Genomic DNA, 20537 nt, shown 5'->3' with positions numbered 1-20537 from the left:
ATCTAGTATATCTATAACTGATTCCTAGTTCTATGGAATCTAGGAATAGCAAAGTATCTCCGTATATAAAGAAAACCAGGAGGGAGAAGGATAAAGCACATGATTTTGCAGAAACATTGCGAAGAGTGTTTGAGTTCTTCGCACCTAATGCAGTTCATATATTTGCTTTTGGCAGTGTTTTGATCAGTAGAAGAAACTTACTAAAATCTTGAATCATGTATTTCTGTATCCTCTTCACATAGGTTCATCCACAATAGAGTTTCAATGAAAGTATATTATAACGAATGTTGTCCCACATTTCTACAACTACAAATATATGCCAACTTAGGAAAGTGTAACAATTTGTAAAGAGAGAACAAAAGGAAAGTGAATAGTGTCCAAGCAAATTGCAAAGAGAGCAACCTCTTAGGGCATGATTAACCCTACTTTTTATTTAATGTTTGACTTTGTATAAGTTTTTTTGGATTGGTCTAGTTACTCATTTTGTGGATATATTGTGTTGATATAAATTCAAGTATAACTATTTCTAATCTAATTCAACCAAATCGTATTAACTATATTCATTATAGGTACAAAGCTGCATAAAAACATAACCTATAAATTTCAAAAGTGAAGATTAATTCTTTACTTTAATATTAAGATTATTTTTCAAAACTTTCCTTTTTATGAAATCACATTATATATAAAACAATATTTTAGTTTTAAGTTTTGTAAATATTTTTTTATCATATATGTTATATGAATAATATAAAAGGGAACTTAAATAAAAGAAAGAAAGAAAGATTAAATTAAATTTTATTCATTAAAGATATCTTAGCTTATGTTATTTAAATTATTTTGTAATAATTTGAGGAATAGATTGATTTAAAAAAAATGCTTAATACTTTTAAAATATATATTAGGTTGATTTCTTTACTTTAAAATCAAGACTATTTGAACTTTCCTTATTATGAATTACACTATATATATAAAAGATACTTTTGTTTTTAAAATTTATAAATTTTCTTTATTATATAGGTTATTTGAAAAAAAAATAAAGAAAAAGGAAACCTAAATAAAGAAGGAAAATAAATAATATAAAATCAACATTTAATAACGATAATTAGATATATTCATTAGGGTATCATCGTAATCAATCACCGTGAGAGTTAACGTGAGTACGACACATAAGCAACTGGCTTCTCAAATAATATTATAGAGATAATAACATTTTTTAAAATAGCACCCAAGTACTGAAAATGATGTTTTAGTTCTAAATATATATATAAAAACCACCAATTAACTAGCTAAATAGTTCTATGAAATATATAAGATACAAGGAATTAAGTATCTTTGATCATTATATAACATTAATAAAAAAAGGTACAAATACAAAACGTGAGAATATTCTCACATAAAAGTTTTCCCTGATGATTGAAAATACTATTTTCTCTCTATGTTGACGAGAATGGTGACTATACCTTCGTAGCCAGGAGTGGTTTTCTCTCTCCTCTCCTTAGAAAGATAAAATTCTCACTTGTTCCCTCATCTCTATTTTTCACAAGAGAGAATTTTTCTAGAGAAGAAGAGTATCTTTTGGTGTAATATAACCTTTTGATCTCTTGATCGATTTTGTTCTTCGCTTTAGGCGATTTTCAGTTTCGCGTTGACGAATTTTCTTTTCGTTTAGACGATTTTGGGACTTCGTCAAGACGAGTTTTTGTTGTGTTTTCCAAACTGAATCAAAGTTGTTCTTCATCTTCTTCATCTCTTATCTCTGGTTCGGTTTGAATATAATAAAGTTCCAATTTTGTTGAATCGGATTTTAGTTTTCTGATGCTCCTATGTGCTCTTTTAAATCCCAATGATATTGAAATCAAACGTTTTTGCTGGTTATGCCTTTCTTCTTCTAAACAAGCATAAATCTTGCTCTTGCTTATAGCGGCCGTTGATATGGCTATAGAGCTAAGTAGCTTGTAGGAAGTTTGAATGGATTGTTGATTTTACTTCGATCAAGTTGAGTTTGGTTTAAGTAAAGTTGGGGCTTTTCCGGTGAAAAGCGTCCTAACAAAGACCTTAACTTAAATTGTATCTGAAGTCAACTCGTGTTTTAATGTTCCAGCAATCTCAGATTTGATTTCTGAATTTTGGTTGAAAAGAGGAGCATCTGTTATGTTACACGAAGCTGATGGAATTTCCAACTTCACAGAAGAGGATATCGTCGACGGAAGAAGATTTTCACCGGAGAGATTCCACCGCCGGCGTAAGAAGCATCAGTTGATGAGGTGTCCTGTGAGGTGTCCAAAGATCATCGTATGAAAGCCATGTGTCTACGAAGTTTTATCCCATTGAGTTTTATCTTTTCCTACATGTATTGGGCGGATGTATTTTCTTGGTTTATTGTGGGAAAATGAGTTGGACAAAATTGATGTGATTAGGCTCACTTCGTGTAGCGTTTAGCCTTTGGGCTTTTAATAACAAAGTTGACAAAAACAAAATACCTTCGTAGCCAAGGGGCGGACCTACACACATAATAGGTGTTGCACGAGAATGGTGACTATACCTTCGTAATCAGGGGGCGGACCCACACATATAATAGGTGTGGTACATGCCACATGCTCATTATTATAAATCCCCTTTGTGTAAATATGTACATAGTGAAAGTGTTAGCTCTTACGGCTAATTCTTGATTAAGACCATCTCCAACAATAGATATGGTGTTAAAGTTCTAAATCAATTTTTTAATTGAAAATAATCAAATTAAAAATTTTAAATACTTGTTTAGTTTTAACCCCTCCAATGGTAGAACCAATTAAAAGTTCTAAGTTTCAAAAATTAGAAAACTTGTAATAATAGATTCCTTGCATTTCATTCTATAATAAAAAAAACTTATAATTATTGAGAAATACATCAAACATATCACTCTGTCCGAGCTCATTTTCCAACCAAACAAGACAATTCATCAAACATATCACTCTGTTTTACAGTGCATCAAACTGATTCAGAAAGACATGAATAACTACTAATCCAACCGTCCACTTCAAAATCTCACTGTTGATTATGAAGTCGGATATTTCATGATTATCTATATCAAATATCAACTCAATAAAAATTAATTTACCTTGTCAAACGGAGTCCTGACAATGCAGCAATAGAACAGTTTCTCCAGTTTCTGTAGATTTAAATGATTTTGGGCCAACTTTGAAGGTGATTTACAAATTGATCATAGCTCTGATGCGTACTCCGGTTGATTCTATGAACTCTCTGCAAGTAGAAATTTCTATATGTTACTTGGTCGTGATTCACTACCTTTTATTCTAACCATAATCCTCTCCTAAAGTAGCTTACCTGTACATTATTTCATGGGTTCAAGTTGCAGGTTTTTGGACAGATTCAACAGAATCTTGTTGAACAAGCAAAAGACACATCAATTGATTATTACCTCTTGCAGTGGTACAGTTAGCCCGAACAGTTTCTCAAACTCGAACCAAACATGGTAGGGAGAAGTTACCTCAGAAATTTTAAGAGCACGCTCAAGTTTTGAAACTTGATGGCAGATTACACCAACACCATACAGCAAAGTGTCGGCCATGGAAGCCTTCGAGAAGCTAGAGAAAGTAGGGGGAGGCACTTACGGCAAAGTGTACAGAGCGAGAGAAAAAGCTACGGGTCTCATCGTCGCTTTGAAGAAGACTCGTCTCCACGAAGACGAAGAAGGCGTTCCTCCCACCACTCTCTGCGAGATCTCCATCCTCCGCATGCTCGGTCGCGATCCCCACATCGTCAGGTTTTGATTACTCTTTCCTGCAGAGCAGTCAACCACAAGAACAACAAAAGGGCAGTAAATTTTCATGAAAAATCCAGGAAAAGGATTTGAATTTTTGTTGTGAAACTCACATGTTATCTTGATTGAAAGGAGCAGAGTAGATAAAGGATGGAGAGGATTGACAGCTAAGTCGCCAAATTGTGAAAGAAGATCTCTGTTTCGTCTACAAAAAAAAGAGTTGCTTTCAATCCGCCAAAGAGAGAGAGAGAAAGAACAATTGGATTTAATTTTTTTCCCTTTAAAATACTATTATATCACAAAGTGACACATATTATTTAGAATTGGTTCTAAAACTTCCATTTTTAGAACCATATCTATCTATTTTTCCTCATTTTGATTTAATTTTCAACATTTATTTACTTAGAACCATCACATAGAACCCTCATGGATACTCCATTGGAGATGGTCTAAGGTTGTGTCACCCAATTCATGTTCGAGTTTCCCTTTCTGTATCTTCTTTTCTTTCAATTTTTGTAAAAACACTTTTAATCACTGTCACCAAATATTTTTCCTTTTTACCTATGCTTTTGTGTTACCTAAACTGTTCTTTCTTTTTTATAATTGCTTTTCTTTTCTTTTATTTTATGTTAGTTTCTTCAAAAATATATCATTTATTTAAAATTTACTCAAACAATTATTTTTATTCAGTTTGCTTTTAACAATTAGACTAAAATAAAAAACTTTTAATCACTTTGTCAAGAAATATTTTTCTCTTTTACATGTGTTTTTTTGTTACCTAAACTATTTTTCCTTTTAAATTTGTTTATATTCTTTAAATTTTTAAACACTTTTGATCACTTTCTCACAAAATATTTTTCCTTTTACCTTTGTTTTTGTGTTACCTAAATATTTTTTCTTTCTATAATTTTTTTTATTTTCTTTTATTTAGTATTAGTTTCTTCATAAAATATAAATTGATTTAAAATTTACTCAAACAATACAAAAACTAATTTTATACTATTCTATGAAATTTATGATTTATTAATATTTTTTAAATTGAATATTTAACCTTATAAGTTATTTACTGATTTTATCTGATTCATTAGAATAATATATAATTATTTTTTAATAATATAAAATTTCTAAAAATAATGTATTTTAAAATTTTTATTTATTATAATATATTTAATATTTATATATTATGCCTCATGTTTCATTGTTTTCTAGATCCGTCCATGTTCGTAGCTGCTTCTTCTTATCAGTGGGAGTGAATTTCTTCGAGGTGCTACACCAAAGTCTCTCTTTTCTTTCTTGTGATGGATAAAGGAAATTCAAAATGTGCAAAACAGTGACTTCCTTCCTCATCATATGTATTATGTATGATGATTTTCATTTATTTTGGCGGTGATGTAACAAATTTCGTTGGAAATTAATAAAATAAAAAGAAGCTTAGGACCTCTCCATACATACTGTTGTGTTATATAAATTAACAACAAAGAGAATAAGACTTTTTATTCCCTGATATAGCACCTATTCAAACATCAAACAAAGAGCTCCCATCAAACAGTCTTAAGTTCTAAGAAAAGGGTAAAGCTCAAACCTTGCATTACAACTTCTACACAAATATCTAACTCCTTGTTTTTCACGGCCGCACAATGGATGCTCACTGATAATCCAATCTAGGCACACATAGCAACCATTCTCATATAACTCGTCCGTACATTGCATCATTCCATAAAGCTTCTTTGTCCCGATCATCGTCTCCCCTGTTGCGTACAGTGGCCCCTTCCCGTTTTTGCCCAACTTTTTGACTTCAGACAATAGCTTTTCGGTGAAAGCAACCTTCTTCTTAATGAACATCTGCGTATCTCCGCTCAGGTCCTTTGGGTTCTCCTTACAAAAATAATTATCGTAGAGGATTCTGCTGTCGCCGGCACTGTATGTAGAAATATCCAGAGTGCATTGGTCATACCATATTGTTCCTGCTTTGTTTCTCGGACATTTCTTACGAAGCTGTCATATATATAGCGACACAACGTCGATAAAGAAGAATATTGCGTTAAGTATATTACGTATATAATACAGTTTTTTTTTTGTTTTCTTCCAGCCCTAAAAGTGTATCAGATTATGTCAGTTAAACGTTCTACGTAGAGTACAAGAATTTTCATCAAAGTCGGATATGATATTTTGGGGAACATAAACATTTAATAAGAATTTTAAGAACTTTTCATAATATATTTGGTAACTTTTTTTGTATATACTACATAAGTTTTAATATTTTTTTGAGTTAAAGCCAATGTTTTACTGAGCTATTACTGGGATCTGGCCCGTTTGTATATGTTCATACTTGAGTGCTAATAAGATAATAGTGAAGTGATGTTACCCCAGAGAGGGCTGTGGCGAGGCACGAGCGACACTTAGACCCGTAGGAGTCGCCACGACACTGGAGCATGACGAAGGCGGTATCGGGAGGTATATTTTTGTAGGGTCTATCCATATTAGAGTCAAGGGCGAAACCTTTGTGCAGATTAAAGGCGGATATATTTTTGAGGGCGATATTGAGATTTTTCTCGAACACACTCCCTGGCTTGAATTTCCCTTGGGTGTTGTTGCATGCGTGGTGGATATACTCATTGGTAACGTTGAGGGAAGAAACAACGCTGGGTATAAGGAGGAGTTGTATGGCCACCACGGCCAAGATAGGGGCCGATCCAAAAATTGAAGGCATTGTTTGTGATCTTTGAGAAGTGGAGATGTTTATATAGGAGACTTGATGAGAATTTTAGAGTTGAAGTGATTATGATTCCTTTTTTAATTTCTACTTTGGTGACCTTAAAAAAATTCGATTCATCATCTTAGTTTGTATATATAAGAAATGTTTTAGTCTGAGAGAGGAGAGTGGTTGAGAACTTTAGTATATGCGGCGAGAGAACAGGGCTGATGGAAAAAGTCAAAGTTGGACAATTTTTTTAGAACCGTACGTTTTCAACCTGAAATAAAAGGCAGTAGTAATTTATTACGAAACTAAACCCACAAGCTTCGGACAGAAGTGGATCAAGAGGAGAGCAGATCTGAAGGACCTTCCTTTTAAACCTGCAAAACTAAAGAAACGAGATCTACCAAAAAGCAACTAGAGGCAAAATCCTCACAAAAGCAAGGAGACAATAGAAAACTCAAATCGAAGTAACACTACAGTCACTACAAGAAAACAGCAAGGATTCTGAGGGAAAAAATCGTCGGAATTTCGTCGGAATATCGTTATTCCGACGACATACCGACGAAACAAGTCGTCGGAAATAATTCTTCGGAATTTCTTCTTTCCTCGGAAATCCCTCGGAATTTTCCGACGGAATTCCGAGAAAACAAACTTCCGAGGAAATTCCGAGGACCACTAGTTTGTCGGAAATGTCCTCGGAATATACCGAGGGAGAACTTCGTCGGGATATTTCCTCGGACGTTCATCGATCGATGCGTTTTGGACATATATACATCGATCGATAGGAATATACCGAGCGTTTTTTTGTAAACAGATCGATCGATGGATTTATGTCCAAAAACGCATCGATCGATCGGGTAAAAAATATAATTAATTTTCTCGAAATGTAAAAAATATTATTTTTTTAAAAAAAATAAAATTTCTGAAATTTAAATTCGAAAATATGAAATTAAAATTAAAATTGAAATCATATTAATTAATATTCAAAGTTTCACAAATAAAAATAAAACATTCCGAGTTTTTGGAAAAAAAAAAAAAAAATCTACGGGTCTGGCACGTCCGGGAACACCTCGTTCGGGTACATCCTCTGCATCATCTCCATCATTTGCTGGTTCAGCCTCCTCTGTGCCTCATAGCCCGCCTGTTGAGCCGCCATCTGGGTCTCTAACAAAGATATACGATCATCTTTGTCCTTCAACTGAGCCGTAAGTACTTCTGGATCAACAAAGGGCGGTGGTGCAGAAGAAGGAGGAACCGACCGGGTGCGACGACCCAAACCGACCAAACATCCCTTCTTCTTTGGAACCGACTGAATAGAAAATAGCCAAATTTACAAATTTAAACCAAAAAATAAATGAATTGAACTTTAAAAAAAAAGAACTTACGGATTCAACGATTTCGTTGATTCGAAACCGGGACAAGTTGGTCGAAGCCGTCGAAGCGTCATCCTCGGTTTGAAGCTGAGACACTTCGTCTACCATCTGAGTTTGGACCAGGTCGACCACGTCCCTCACAAGACCGTCATCAATCTGGCCGGTCTTCTTGTTGGTATACGCCCTCCTCATTAGGGCGAGATCATCAACCGGCTCGCCATCATTTTCTTCCGCCTTGAAAAAAAACATAAATTAAAGAAACATTAGAAATTAGAAGAAATGTACAATAAATTAAAATTCTGAAACTCAAATAATTGAAGAAAAAACGTTTGAACTTGCCATGCGATCTCCCAGAGTGGCAATAGATTGAGCACCCAAGTTATGCTTGTAGATGCCCTTCCCTTTACGGTCGCTCCTGCGGTTGGTGGAGTTGGTGGAAGAAGTTTCTTTCGTCTCTTCCTTATCCCAATGCGCACACAACTCCTTCCAGACCGTGTCGTTCATCGACTTTGGGACCTTTTAATAAAAAAAAAAAAAATAGTTTATTAAATTTAAAAATAGTTTAATAAATTAAAAAATTGTTTAATAAATTAAATCAAACCTTATTGATTTCCCACTTTTTCTTCCACTCGTGGATCTGCTTCCCATAGTTGTCCATAACTTTATGGATGACGTGGTGATAGATAAAGAGCGTCTCATCGGAATTCCAGTTGAACTCTAGCTGAAAAAAAAAACACAATTAGTAGAAAATTTATATTAAAGATTAAAAATATAAGTAAAAAATTAGAATACTTACCGCAAACTGACGAAACCACATAACCTGCTTTTCGGTAGGGAAGTGAGTGAAAGTCGGATGTCCCTTGTCGAGGGCCGAGTACATCATACGGTTGATCCATGCGCTGATCTCGTTCCCGGATCGGTTGAACCTAATAAAAAGAACAAACGGTTAATAATGAATCCAAATTTAAAGAAAAAAAATGTTTAATTACCATGTTTGACCATGTCCATGTGGATACGGAGTGAGATACGGAAGATGGTCACGACCGGGCTGTTGAACCAACTCCGCAACACTCATCACTCCCGGAGGACCCGGAGGAGGAGGAGCGGGTGCAGCAGCGGGAGCGAGAGGAGCAGGAGCGGGTGCAGCAGAGGGAGATGTATGGTAGGAGCTGTGGGGCGAAGGGGAATCCTGAAAATGGCTGGAATCCCGAGACTGGCTCCCCGTACCACCACGACCACGACGCTGTCAAGGCCGGATCTGATCATCATGAGATTTGTAAATTAAAAAAATATATTTAATAAATACAGAAATATATAAATTATTTTTTTTTTAAAAAAAAGTCTCAAATAATTTAATCACAAAAAAAGATTTATAGATATCAAAAATATTTAATAAATATATAAAAATAGTTCTAATAAAAAAAATAGTTTTAATAAATAAAAAATAGTTCAATAATTACAAAAAATAGTTTTAATAATATATATATATATTAAAAATATTTTTAAATCCCAAATAATAGTTTTTAATCACAAAAAAAGTTGTATAGATATTAAAAAATGTTTTGTAAAATCCAAAAAATCGAATTTATATACAAAAAAGATTTTGTAAAATCCAAAAAATCGAATTTATATAGAAAAATCGTTTGTAAAATACAAAAATCGATTTTATATACTAAAATCGATTTTATAAATACAAAAAAATAAAAAAATTATAAAAAAATTATAAATCAATTCAACAAAACAAATTATTCAACCAAATCACAATTCTAAACCTATTATACAACCAAAAATCACAGTCCTAACCAATCACCTTAACAAAAATCTATCAAAACTCCACAAAAACCTAACAAATAGAACCTAAGAGAGTGAGATAGGGTCCTTACATGATTTGTCTAAGAAAAGGGGGAGATCGCTGGAGATATCGTCGGATTTCAGGGGGAAATCGCCGGAGAAAAAAGAGAGGAGTCGCGCAGAGGAAGAAGAGAGAAATGGGGAAGAAGAAGTGGCTCGTGGTTATAAAACCTAGGGTCCGACGGATATTTTCCGTCGGAATTCCGCCGGAATTCCAATTTCGATTTTCGCGAAATATTTGCCCGGTAAAATGAAAATATATGCCGAGGAAATTCCGACGGATAATTTACTATCCGTCGGAATTTCCTCGGAATATTCCGAGGAAATACCGAGGAACTAGTGTTTGGGGTTTCAAAACATCAAATTTTTTTGGGGTTTTTCATTTCTTATACAATTGTAATGTATACCATTGAGGATTCTTTGTATAGATTAGCATAAACTATGAAATAACAAATTTCAAAACTAATTGAAAGTATTCCCTATACCGTTCATTAAAACGTATAATTAAGTGTTTCTCTTATGTTGTGGGATTTCGTTCATACAATTGGAAAAGTGTTAATTAAGGGGTAAGGAACAAATTTTAGACTTCATAAGTAACGTAAGACACTTAATAAGGGTTATATAGGTGTTATTCAAACCGCAAAACGTTTTTTTCGGTTTACAACCCCTATTTCCTCGGAATTTCCTCAGACTATTCCGAGGAAACCCTTTTCTTCCTCGTAATTCCGTCGGAATATTCCGAGGAAATTCCGAGGAACTAGTGTTTGGGGTTTCAATCTTGTACGTTTTTTTATAAACAAATCGATCGATGCGTTTTTTGTCCAAAACACATCGATCGATCACCAGATGGACGAAAGCCGTAAGAATGTGATCGATCGATTAGATTATACCATCGATCGATCGAACAAAATCTCAGACCTTCCTCGGAATATCCTCGGAAAATCTTGTACGTTTTGTTATAAACGGATCGATCGATGCGTTTGTATAGAATCGATCGATCACCAGATGGACGAAAGACGTAAGAATGTGATCGATCGAACAAAATCTGAAGCCTTCTTCGGAATATCCTCGGAAAATATTGTATGTTTTGTTATAAACGCATCGATCGATGCGTTTATGTGAAAAAACGCATCGATCGATGCGTGTGCGAACAGACTTATAAGGCAAAACCCGACCTTTTTGGATCTAAACCTCAGAACTCTCACCCCCTCCGATTTCCCCTATAATTCGACCCCCCCCCCTTTTTCTCTCTCTATAATCATCCGATTTGAACAATTTTGGGCTCTATTCCCCTTGATTTTTCGAGCTCTACCTGATTCCTACACTCGTTTTCACCCTAAGACAGGTATACTCCGCGAATCTCCGAGTCATCATCACTAGATGAATCTGAATCTGAATCTGGATCTTGGATCTCCGAGTCATCATCACTAGCTCTATAATCAATGGTATTCTGTTTCTGAGTCATCATCACTAGATGAATCTGAATCTGGATCTTGGTGAAACTCTCCAATCACTGGTTCATCCTCTACGTGAACGACGGCTTCCTCTCCGTAGTCGGTTAAATCGACTAAAAGGCCAACTCCAGCTAAATCTTCTGCTGCACTTAAGTTGCCGGATGTGCTTGGTTGTAGTGGGTCTTCCAGCTCAGAACTTCCATGAACTCGGCCTCTCGGGTTGAGTCTTGTAACAGTAACCCATGGATCATCTCTGTTCCTTACCCGGGGGTACTTGATATAACAAACCTGTAACATTTAGAAAAATTATAAATTAATACACATGATGATGAATCATTCTGAATAATTAACATTTAATTACCTGATCGGCCTGAGAAGCAAGAATGAAAGGATCATAATATTGCAGCTTTCGCCTCGAATTTATTGATGTAACACCAAATGCATCTGTTCTCACACCTCGATCTGGAGTGTTGTCGTGCCAATCACAATAGAAAACAGTACAGCGCAATCCAACCATGCCCAAATACTTGATTTCCAAAATCTCATGTATGTGTCCGTAGTATACATCATCTCCTGATGCAGAACAAACGCCAGCATCATAAGTCGTACTCGAACGTCTCCTCTTCTAAGTTGTGAATGCATATCCTCGAGTACAAAATCTCGGATATGACTTCACAACAAAGTTTGGTCCAACGACCATCTCGCGTATCCAATCGTCAAATGTTTCACCTCTGGCCAAACCAGCAGACACCTATTAATAGCACATATATATGTTATATCAATAAATGTGAATTAGTATAAATATGTGATAAATGATATTTTAATTTGTTTAAAGCACTCACATAAATAAACATCCATCTAGCAAAATCTCTCTGCTTCATTTCTTCTAATTCGTCCTCTGTGGCGTATCTATATTCGAACCGCTTTTCTGCCATGAAAATCCTGTACATATGATGACAATAATGTAATTAATTAAGATTTAAATTTCAACTTGTTAAAATAAAAATTTGTAAGCTAATTTATTTACCTCTCATATTGAAGAACATCTTCGCAGTTGGTGAGCAAATATGTTTGCAAATGACTGCGCTCCTGCTCAGTAAGTCGACGGTCCTTTGGTTTTCCGCTAAGTCGCCCAACGTCTGTGAAAATGTCTGGAACCGTAACAGGATATGTTGCCCGTTCGCCTCTATCATCATGCCGAGCAGGTCTTCTGTTTTTGGTCTGAACTTCTGCTGGAAAGTAGTACTCGGCAAAGTTTGAAGTTTCTTCATTGATCATCTGTGCGACTATAGAACCTTCCACCCTACTTAAATTTTTCACCATCTTCTTCAAATGGAACATATACCGCTCATACAGATACATCCATCTATACTGCACAGGACCACCAAGTTCCAATTCTCTTGCCAGGTGAATAACAAGATGCTCCATAATATCAAAAAATGAAGGAGGAAATATCTTCTCTAGGTTGCACTGAATCACGGCTATGTTAGTCTTCAAATTTTCAATACCTTCAAGAGTCACTGATCTCGTGCATAAATCGCGGAAGAAACCACTTATCCCTGCAATTGCTTCATGAACATTTCGTGGTAATAGTTCCTTGAAGGCAAACGGAAGGAGGCGCTGCATCATTACATGGCAATCGTGGCTTTTCAAGCCAGTAAACTTTCCTTCCTTTCTGTCGATACAGTTACGCAAATTAGATGCGTAACCGTCTGGAAATTCCACATCGTTTGAAATCCAATCAAAGAACGCATCTTTTCCCTCTGCATCAAGTCGGTATATGGGAAAAGGAGCCCTACCATTCTCATCAACATGAAGTTCTGAACGAGCTCATATATCGACTAAATCCTGTCTTGACTTCAAATTATCCTTTGTTTTACCTTGAACATTAAGGATCGTGTTCATGAGATTGTCAAAAAAGTTCTTCTCAATATGCATGACATCTAAATTATGCCTTAGCAGATGATCCTCCCAGTATGGCAAATCCCAGAAAATATTTTTTTTGTGCCAGTTATGTAGTTCTCCAACAGCATCTACCGGAAAACGCTCATGTCCACCGACATCTGGCTTCCTTTCTGCACCAAAATCTCTTAATTGTATCTTCAAATCTTTCCCACAAATTTCCGGAGGTGGACTGTCAAACACCCTCTTGTTCTTCGTAAACAAATTCCTACTCCTACGATATGGATGATCAGGTGGTAGGAATCTCCTGTGACAGTCAAACCAACACGTTTTCCTTCCGTGTTTTAGTTGAAAAGCATCAGTGTTATCTTGACAATATGGACATGATAGCCTTCCATGCGTTGTCCATCCAGACAACATACCATATGTTGGAAAATCACTTATTGTCCACATTAGTACTGCCCGCATTTGAAAGTTTTCTTTACACGAAACATCGTATGTTTCAGCACCTTGAGCCCATAGTTGTTGCAACTCATATATTAGTGGCTGAAGAAACACATCAAGTGATCTCTTAGGATGCTCTGGTCCGGGAACGAGAATCGAGAGAAACAAAAACTCTCGTCGCAAGCACAAGTTTGGGGGTAGGTTGTATGGTGTAAGAATGACGGGCCATAGAGAATACTGTCTTCCACTCTTGCCAAACGGACTGAAACCATCAGTACATAATCCAAGGTAGACATTTCTTCTCTCATACGCAAAGTCGGGATACTTTGATTGGAAATGCTTCCACGCTTTTGCATCTGAAGGATGTCTGATCTCACCATCTGTTGAGTGCTCCGCATGCCATCTCATTGGTTGCGCTGTGCGTTCAGACATATACAACCTCTGCAACCTTTCCGTCAAAGGCAAATACCACATCCTTTTATATGGCACTGGAACTCTTCCACTCGTATCTTTATAACGAGGCTTCCCACAAAATTTGCATGTAACCCGCTGTTCATTTGCCCTCCAATAAATCATGCAGTTGTCGCTGCATACATCTATTACTTGATACGATAAACCAAGACCAGCTACGAGTTTCTGAACCTCGTAGTATGAACCAGGAGCTACATTATCCTCGGGTAGAATACCTTTTACAAAATCAGCAATCGCATCCACACAGTCTTCAGCCAAATTATAATCTGTTTTAATGCCCATCAATCTTGTAGCAGATGATAAAGCTGAATGACCATCTCTGCAACCTTCGTACAATGGTTGCTTTCCAGCATCCAACATATCATAAAATCTCCTAGCTTGTGCATTGGGTAAATCGTCCCCTCTAAAATGATCATTTACCATCTGCTCAGTACCTACACCATAATCTACATCCGTTCTAATTGGTTCTTCTAATCTAACCGCTGGCTGAGGTTCGCTAGTACTACCATGTTCATAATCAGTTTCCCCATGATGATACCAAATTTTGTAACTTCGTGTAAACCCACTCAAATATAGATGAGTCCAAACATCCCACTCTTTAATAACCTTTCTATTTTTACAATTAGAGCAAGGACATCTTAACTTACCTGTTTTTGCTTCCGGTTGTCGGTGAACTAACCCCATGAATTCGGTTATACCTCGTTAGTATTCTTCCGTAAGCAATCTCGTGTTCGGATCCAAATGAGGTCGATCGATCCAAGAACGAAAATAATTTGAAGAAGACATATTTTTATGAATCAAATTCGTGTGTAAATAGAGTAAGAGGGAGGATGAAGATATGGAGTGAATGAAGAGGAAGAGGAGCTTGTATTTATAGGTTAAATCCTGCCGACAAACCGAGGAAATTCCGACGGAATTCCGACGCCAACGGCTAGTCCGTCGGAATTTCCTCGGAATTATGTAAAATCCTCAAACGGCTCTCCAACGGCTCTAATATTTCCTCGGAATTCATCGGTTTTTTCCGAGGAAAATATATTTCCTCGGAATTTCCTCTGAATATTCCGACGGATTGATATTTCCTCGGAATCCCGTCGGTATATTCCGAGGAAATTCCGAGGAAACCAAATTTTGTGTTTCCTCGGAAATACCTCGGAAATTCCTCGGGATATTCCGAGGATTTCATTTTCCGTCGGAATGTCCGTCAGAATATCGCTGTTTTCTTGTAGTGAGTGCAAAGAAGACACACAAAGAAGCTAAGAGCATGTTTATCGCAGGTTTCTTAGGTTGAGTCTCTTAGCGTAATATAAGATACGGTATCTTACCTTTTAACTAAAAAAGCTAAGAAACGTCTCTTATATCTTATATTTAAGAGACGTCTCTTATATCTTATATTTAAGAGACGTCTCTTACTTTTTTTAGTTGAAAGTTAAGAGATTGTATCTTATATTACGCTAAGAGATCCAACCTAAGAGACCTACAATAAACATGCTGAGAGACCAAAAGAGGAAAGAAAAGTCAAAATTGATCGGAGAAAAATATAGCAAGCAAAAAAAAGAAATAGAGAACTTAAAATGTAAAGGAGAAGAAATGTCTGAATATTACTGTCTCATTTCTTGACTCAAGATTATACAGAAGCTTGCTATTTATATAAAGAACACAAACCCTACGAGCCTCTACTGAATGACTCAGTTTGAATCACAGCTCCACAACTCGAATCTATTCTGCAGGTCTGGCTTGTGACGTTCTGGGTTAAACTTTTCATTAATGACTTTATTCTTGTTTTCAATTTTCTGTCTTGTCGCCGTTGCAGAAGTGATTACTGTAATGGGCTCTTCTTCTATTTGTTCACTTGTGTCGATGAGCTTTTCTTCCTCTATTCTTTGACTCAATCCCATCGTCCTCTTTTGTGCTGACCTAACATGCTTCTCTCTTCGCACTCTGTTCATTGTTGTTGCCTTTGGCTTTACACCAAAGAGAATACAGAAGCTTCTTTCCTATGGTGACGTCGGAGGCGTACGCCGAGGAAAAATTGAACCGTAAAATAAAAAAGAAGAAGAAGAAAAAAACTCTTAGGAGAAAAAATATTAGTGTAGTGGCGACTGAGATTTAGATGAAGAAATACAATTCTTTGAAGTATTCATGTACGAAAAAGACTTATAACTTTAAAATTTACATCTCCTCTTGTTCCCAATCAAAATGCCACCTACATTAATAATAAAATAGATTAATTTTATTTTAAAAAATCTGAAATAATTTAAAAAAAATAATAACACCAATATTAATGATACCAACGCCACTAACTAAACTCTAAACTTTAAATCTATACCCTAAACCCAAACCGTAAACCCTAAACCCAAACCCTATATCCTAAACCCAAATCCTAAACCTTAAACCCAAACCGTAAACCCTAAACCCAAATCATATATCATAAACCCAAATCATAGACTCTGAACTCATACCATATATCTAAACCTAATCCCTACACCCTAAACTCAAATCGTAAACCATGAACCCAAATCCTATATCCTAAAAGTTTGGGTCAATGTTAGTGTTGTTTCTTTATGGTTTAAGATTTGGGTTTAGAGTCTAGGTTTGGGTTTAGGATCTAGGGTTTGAGTTTAAGGTGTAGGGTTTGGGTTTGGAGTTTACGGTTTGGGTTTAGGGTTTAGGATTTGGGTTTAAGATATAGGGTTTGAGTTTAGAGTTTAGAGTTTGGGTTTAGAATTTAGGGTTTAGATTTAAGGTTTAGGGTTTAGAATTTAAGATTTAGGGTTTAGTTAGTGGCGTTAGTGTCATAAAAATGAGCGTCATTATTTTTTTGAATTATTTTAGATTTTTTTTTAAAAAAATAATGTATTTTACTATTAATCTATGTGGCATTTTGATCGGTAATAAGAGAGAATGTGAATTTAAAGGTTCACCCCTATTATTAACACCTCTATTATTAACACCACAGTGCCATGTAGGATTAGGAGAAAAATGAATATTAAAACTTAAAAAAAAGGAAAATAGCTTAAAAAAATAAAAGAACGTAGCTGTTAACGGTGTCGATGGCTTCCTTCATCGCCCACAGAGAAGATGGAAACTGTGTTTGTCAAGTTGAGTCTCCAATTCTATGCTTTCAAATCAAATTTTGATTTCTTCTCCAATCCAAATCAAGCCATGTACGTCCGGTTCTACAAACATATCATGACTTACGTACTTCAAATCAAGCCATGTACGTCTGGATTCGGATTAGTGTCAAAGGGGTTTGTCAAAGAGAGAACTCCAACCACATAAGCTGTCTGCCACACTACTCTGAAGATGTTGATGTTGAATTTTCCAAGGAATGGTATGTTTACTGAATATTCAGATGTGATGAACTTGTTGTCAGGCCAGTTTCTACTCCTACAAAGCTTGCTCTTTTCATAGTTTTGTTCTCTGCTAGGCTAGATTTCAATGTATCCTGCAAAAAGTATCAAATTTTCACCAGTTATTGACAATGACAATCAATTCTCATGTGTTTTAACTTAAATCCAACCTACGTGTACGTACCAATTGTATCCACAGGCTGAGAAAGGAAGTGACTCGTAGTTGTCACCGTTGTCTTTGACCAGTTTGGACATAGTGTCAAATGACTCTAACTTCACACAGTACGTAACTGGAGGACAAGTTCTTGTCTCTTCCCTTATTGTTGCCGAGAGCTTCTTGTGATTCCTAGCAGGAACAGAGACTGAGCTCCTAGCTAATGTTACAAGGAAGTATCCCCACGTCCAACAATCCTTCTTCTACTACTGCTTCTGTTTCCATTAGGTTTTGAAAGTTGTAGTAAGGTTTTGCAAATCTTACTACTTCCACAATGAAAACAAGAGAGTAGATCAATGTACTGATATAACATGATTTTAATGGTATTTAGGATATCATTTAGCTCATTCTAATCATTCTAGGTTGCATTTAGGTCTTTATATTGCATTTTCATACATAATTGCATTTGATAGGGTTTGGATTGCACAAATGAGGGGTTTTGGCAAGAACAAGGGTCAATTTACACGTTTTATGACTTTGGGGCCAGAATGAAAGATAACAACAGTCCAGGGACCCAATGTGCAAATAGCCTAAAAGTCACCATCGTTGATCTTCGATGGAGCTCCTCTTCGATCCGCGACAGCGATGCTTGAAGCGACGACGAGCCTCACCGGAGCAGAGCACACCAGAGGATCTGAGCTGGCCTGAACATGATGATCCGCGGTGGAGTTCGTGGTGGCAAGCGGAGGTTTCAAGCGACGACGACCAGTGGATCTTTGAGACACGACGGAGGAGCTGAGCACGAAAACAACCATGGCTTGGATCCGAGGCACGGATAAGACAGAAGAGGAAAGTGACGACGGAGGAGTCAGGCTGAGCCGCGGCTGTCAAGAACGGAGCACCAGAGCCTCGACGAGCTTGGACACCATTTTAGACCCCAAGGGAGTTGATTCACAGCGGTTTGTTGTTGCGGGGAAGAGACGTCGCTGGAAACAGAGCGGTTCAGTGTTGCGGGTTGGTAAGGTCGCTTGTATTGTCACGAGCTCGGGAACGGCTCGATAACTTGGACAAACTCGTAAGCTTCAGAGCGGCTTGGCTAAAACGGGTTGATGAAGCCGCTGTGGTCGTCCATTTTGCGAAATTAAATTATTGACCGGTTTAATTCGGTTTGACTCTGGTTTGTGGGGTCAAACCAGCTCGAGTTTTACCATCGTATAAATAGATTTAGACCTACAAACCTTAGAGATATGTTGTTTTTTCTCAAAATACATTGAGACATTTGAGAAAGTTTGAATCTTTATTAATCTAATCTTTCTTTTTTGAGTAATTTGAATCTATCTCATCTTCTTAACATGATTTTTCTTGAATCTATTATGGGTTTGAGGTTAATCATGAAGATTAGTAATTAGACTCTTTTGAATTCATGGGATAGGATGATTAGGATGATTAAGTGATGATCTAGAATGTTTAGAGTAGATTAATATGTTTCCTTGCTTGATTGAGTGATCTTAATGTTAATTTAGAGTTGGCCCTTTTAGATTGGAAATCTAGACATTTCATTTCCCGGAAGGTGTGGGAACCGAAATTCGCACTGTCGATTTACCTTTAAATTAGGAAACTAGGAAAACCCTAATTTCCCAGAGGTCCCGGATCTCTGCGAGAGCCAACGGCAAGTGACCAAATATATGCGGAAATCATGAAAAGATAACAAACGAGTTTAGAGAAAACAGTAGATCTTATTTCGAGTCCGCGTGAGAGCGTTGCGATCATTACAAGAGATCATAAAAGCTTTGGCCGCAAAGGCTGTCAGTGAGTTACCTAATCCTAGCGGCCTAAAAGCTCAAACCTAGTTGACTCGCAGTTCGATAACAAAAGACAAAGAAAATACAGAAAAAGTTTTTGATTGATTTCGGACTGAACCTTATGAAAGGCTGCCTACGTACCCCTTTCGAGGATCAAGCCGAACGTAGTTCAAGAGAGAACCAAGAGATCGAACTGCATGTGCACGTTCGTCTGGTAATCGGGTGCCAGTCATGGAAACAGAGCATGTCGAGTATAATGCCTCAGAGTTTCTAAGTGCCGAGAGTTCTCTGTCTCAAAAGTTCTCCCCCGTGCCTCTCGCCTAGGACTCCTTATATACTCGCTCCTAGGTCGGTTTACGCTTTTTCCTCTTCTGCCCTTAAGCTGTCATAACTTAAAAATGGAGATATTCCATTTTTCCCGATCTTTCTAATTATCTTCGAATACTTCATATTTATCCGCGGAAACTTGACATTTATCTTTCCTTGCGAACCAAGCATAAACCGTCCTACGGTTTATGGGCTTTTGGTTAAGAAATCGTAAGTGGGTTTCGAGTCACGTCCTAGGTCTCTTTGGGCCGTTGTTTGACTCGAAACGTTTATTACGGCTTCTTTCGATAAAAACAAACTTTCCGCGGTTTTTATCGTAAAGTTTGATTGATGACTTCAAATGACGAGAAACATGAAATGGGTTGGCTACAATCTTCGGGAGATAGTATTAAAGAGTAGACGAGAATGCATGGATTCGTGTCGTATCGATTTTTTAAGAAAGCACGGTCGCTACGTAGCGACCGAGTCGTGTACGTGCTCGGTCGCTATGTAGCGACCGAGCTTCGGGGAGAGCTCATAGCGACCGAGCCATGAACGTGCTCGGTCGCTACGTAGCGACCGAGCATCGTTGAGAGCTCGGTCGCTACGTAGCAATGCTCGGTCGCTACGTAGCGACCGAACCGTGTACGTGCTCGGTCGCTACGTAGCGACCAAGCTTCGGTGAGAGCTCGGTCGCTACGTAGCGACCGAGCTTCGGGGAGAGCTCGGTTGCTACGTAGAGACTCAGCTTCGGGGAGAGCTCGGTCGCTACGTAGCGACCGAGCTTCGCTGAGAGCTCGGTCGCTACGTATCGACCAAGCTTCGGGGAGAGCTCGGTCGCTACGTATCGACCGAGCTTCGGGGAGAGCTCGGTCGCTACGTAGCGACCGAGAATGCTACGTAGCGACCGAGAATGCTACGTAGCGACCGAGCACGCTACGTAGCGACCGAGCACGCTACGTAGCGACC

General features: G+C 37.2%; 1 protein-coding gene and 1 long non-coding RNA gene across 2 annotated transcripts; both read right to left on the bottom strand.

The window, feature by feature from the left end:
- Positions 1-2823: 2823 nt before the first annotated feature.
- LOC125584552 lies at positions 2824-4564 on the bottom strand. Its single transcript, XR_007321467.1, has 2 exons — positions 3877-4564; positions 2824-3783 (listed from the first exon to the last, which is right to left on the bottom strand). It is a non-coding gene; the product is annotated as an uncharacterized LOC125584552 (long non-coding RNA).
- A 435-nt stretch (positions 4565-4999) lies between these two features.
- On the bottom strand, positions 5000-6605 carry LOC106349892 (putative cysteine-rich repeat secretory protein 13). The gene is made up of 2 exons (XM_022697864.2): positions 6129-6605; positions 5000-5758 (listed from the first exon to the last, which is right to left on the bottom strand). The coding sequence occupies exons 1-2, from the start codon at positions 6471-6473 to the stop codon at positions 5315-5317; spliced, it is 789 nt and encodes a 262-aa protein (XP_022553585.2). The 5' UTR covers positions 6474-6605; the 3' UTR covers positions 5000-5314.
- Positions 6606-20537: the final 13932 nt, after the last annotated feature.

This window comes from Brassica napus, chromosome C3 (assembly GCF_020379485.1).
Source record: "Brassica napus cultivar Da-Ae chromosome C3, Da-Ae, whole genome shotgun sequence".
In the NCBI taxonomy this organism is placed as follows: domain Eukaryota; kingdom Viridiplantae; phylum Streptophyta; class Magnoliopsida; order Brassicales; family Brassicaceae; genus Brassica; species Brassica napus.
This window is presented reverse-complemented; position numbering and strand designations above follow the sequence as displayed.

What these genes read in the sequence shown, in the direction of transcription:
- LOC106349892 (XM_022697864.2), bottom strand. Translation starts at nt 6,473, where the DNA reads ATGCCTTCAATTTTTGGATCGGCCCCTATCTTGGCCGTGGTGGCCATA. An exon ending in TCGCCACAGCCCTCTCTGGG is followed by an intron (nt 5,759 to 6,128) that starts GTAACATCACTT and finishes TATATATGACAG; the next exon opens with CTTCGTAAGAAATGTCCGAG.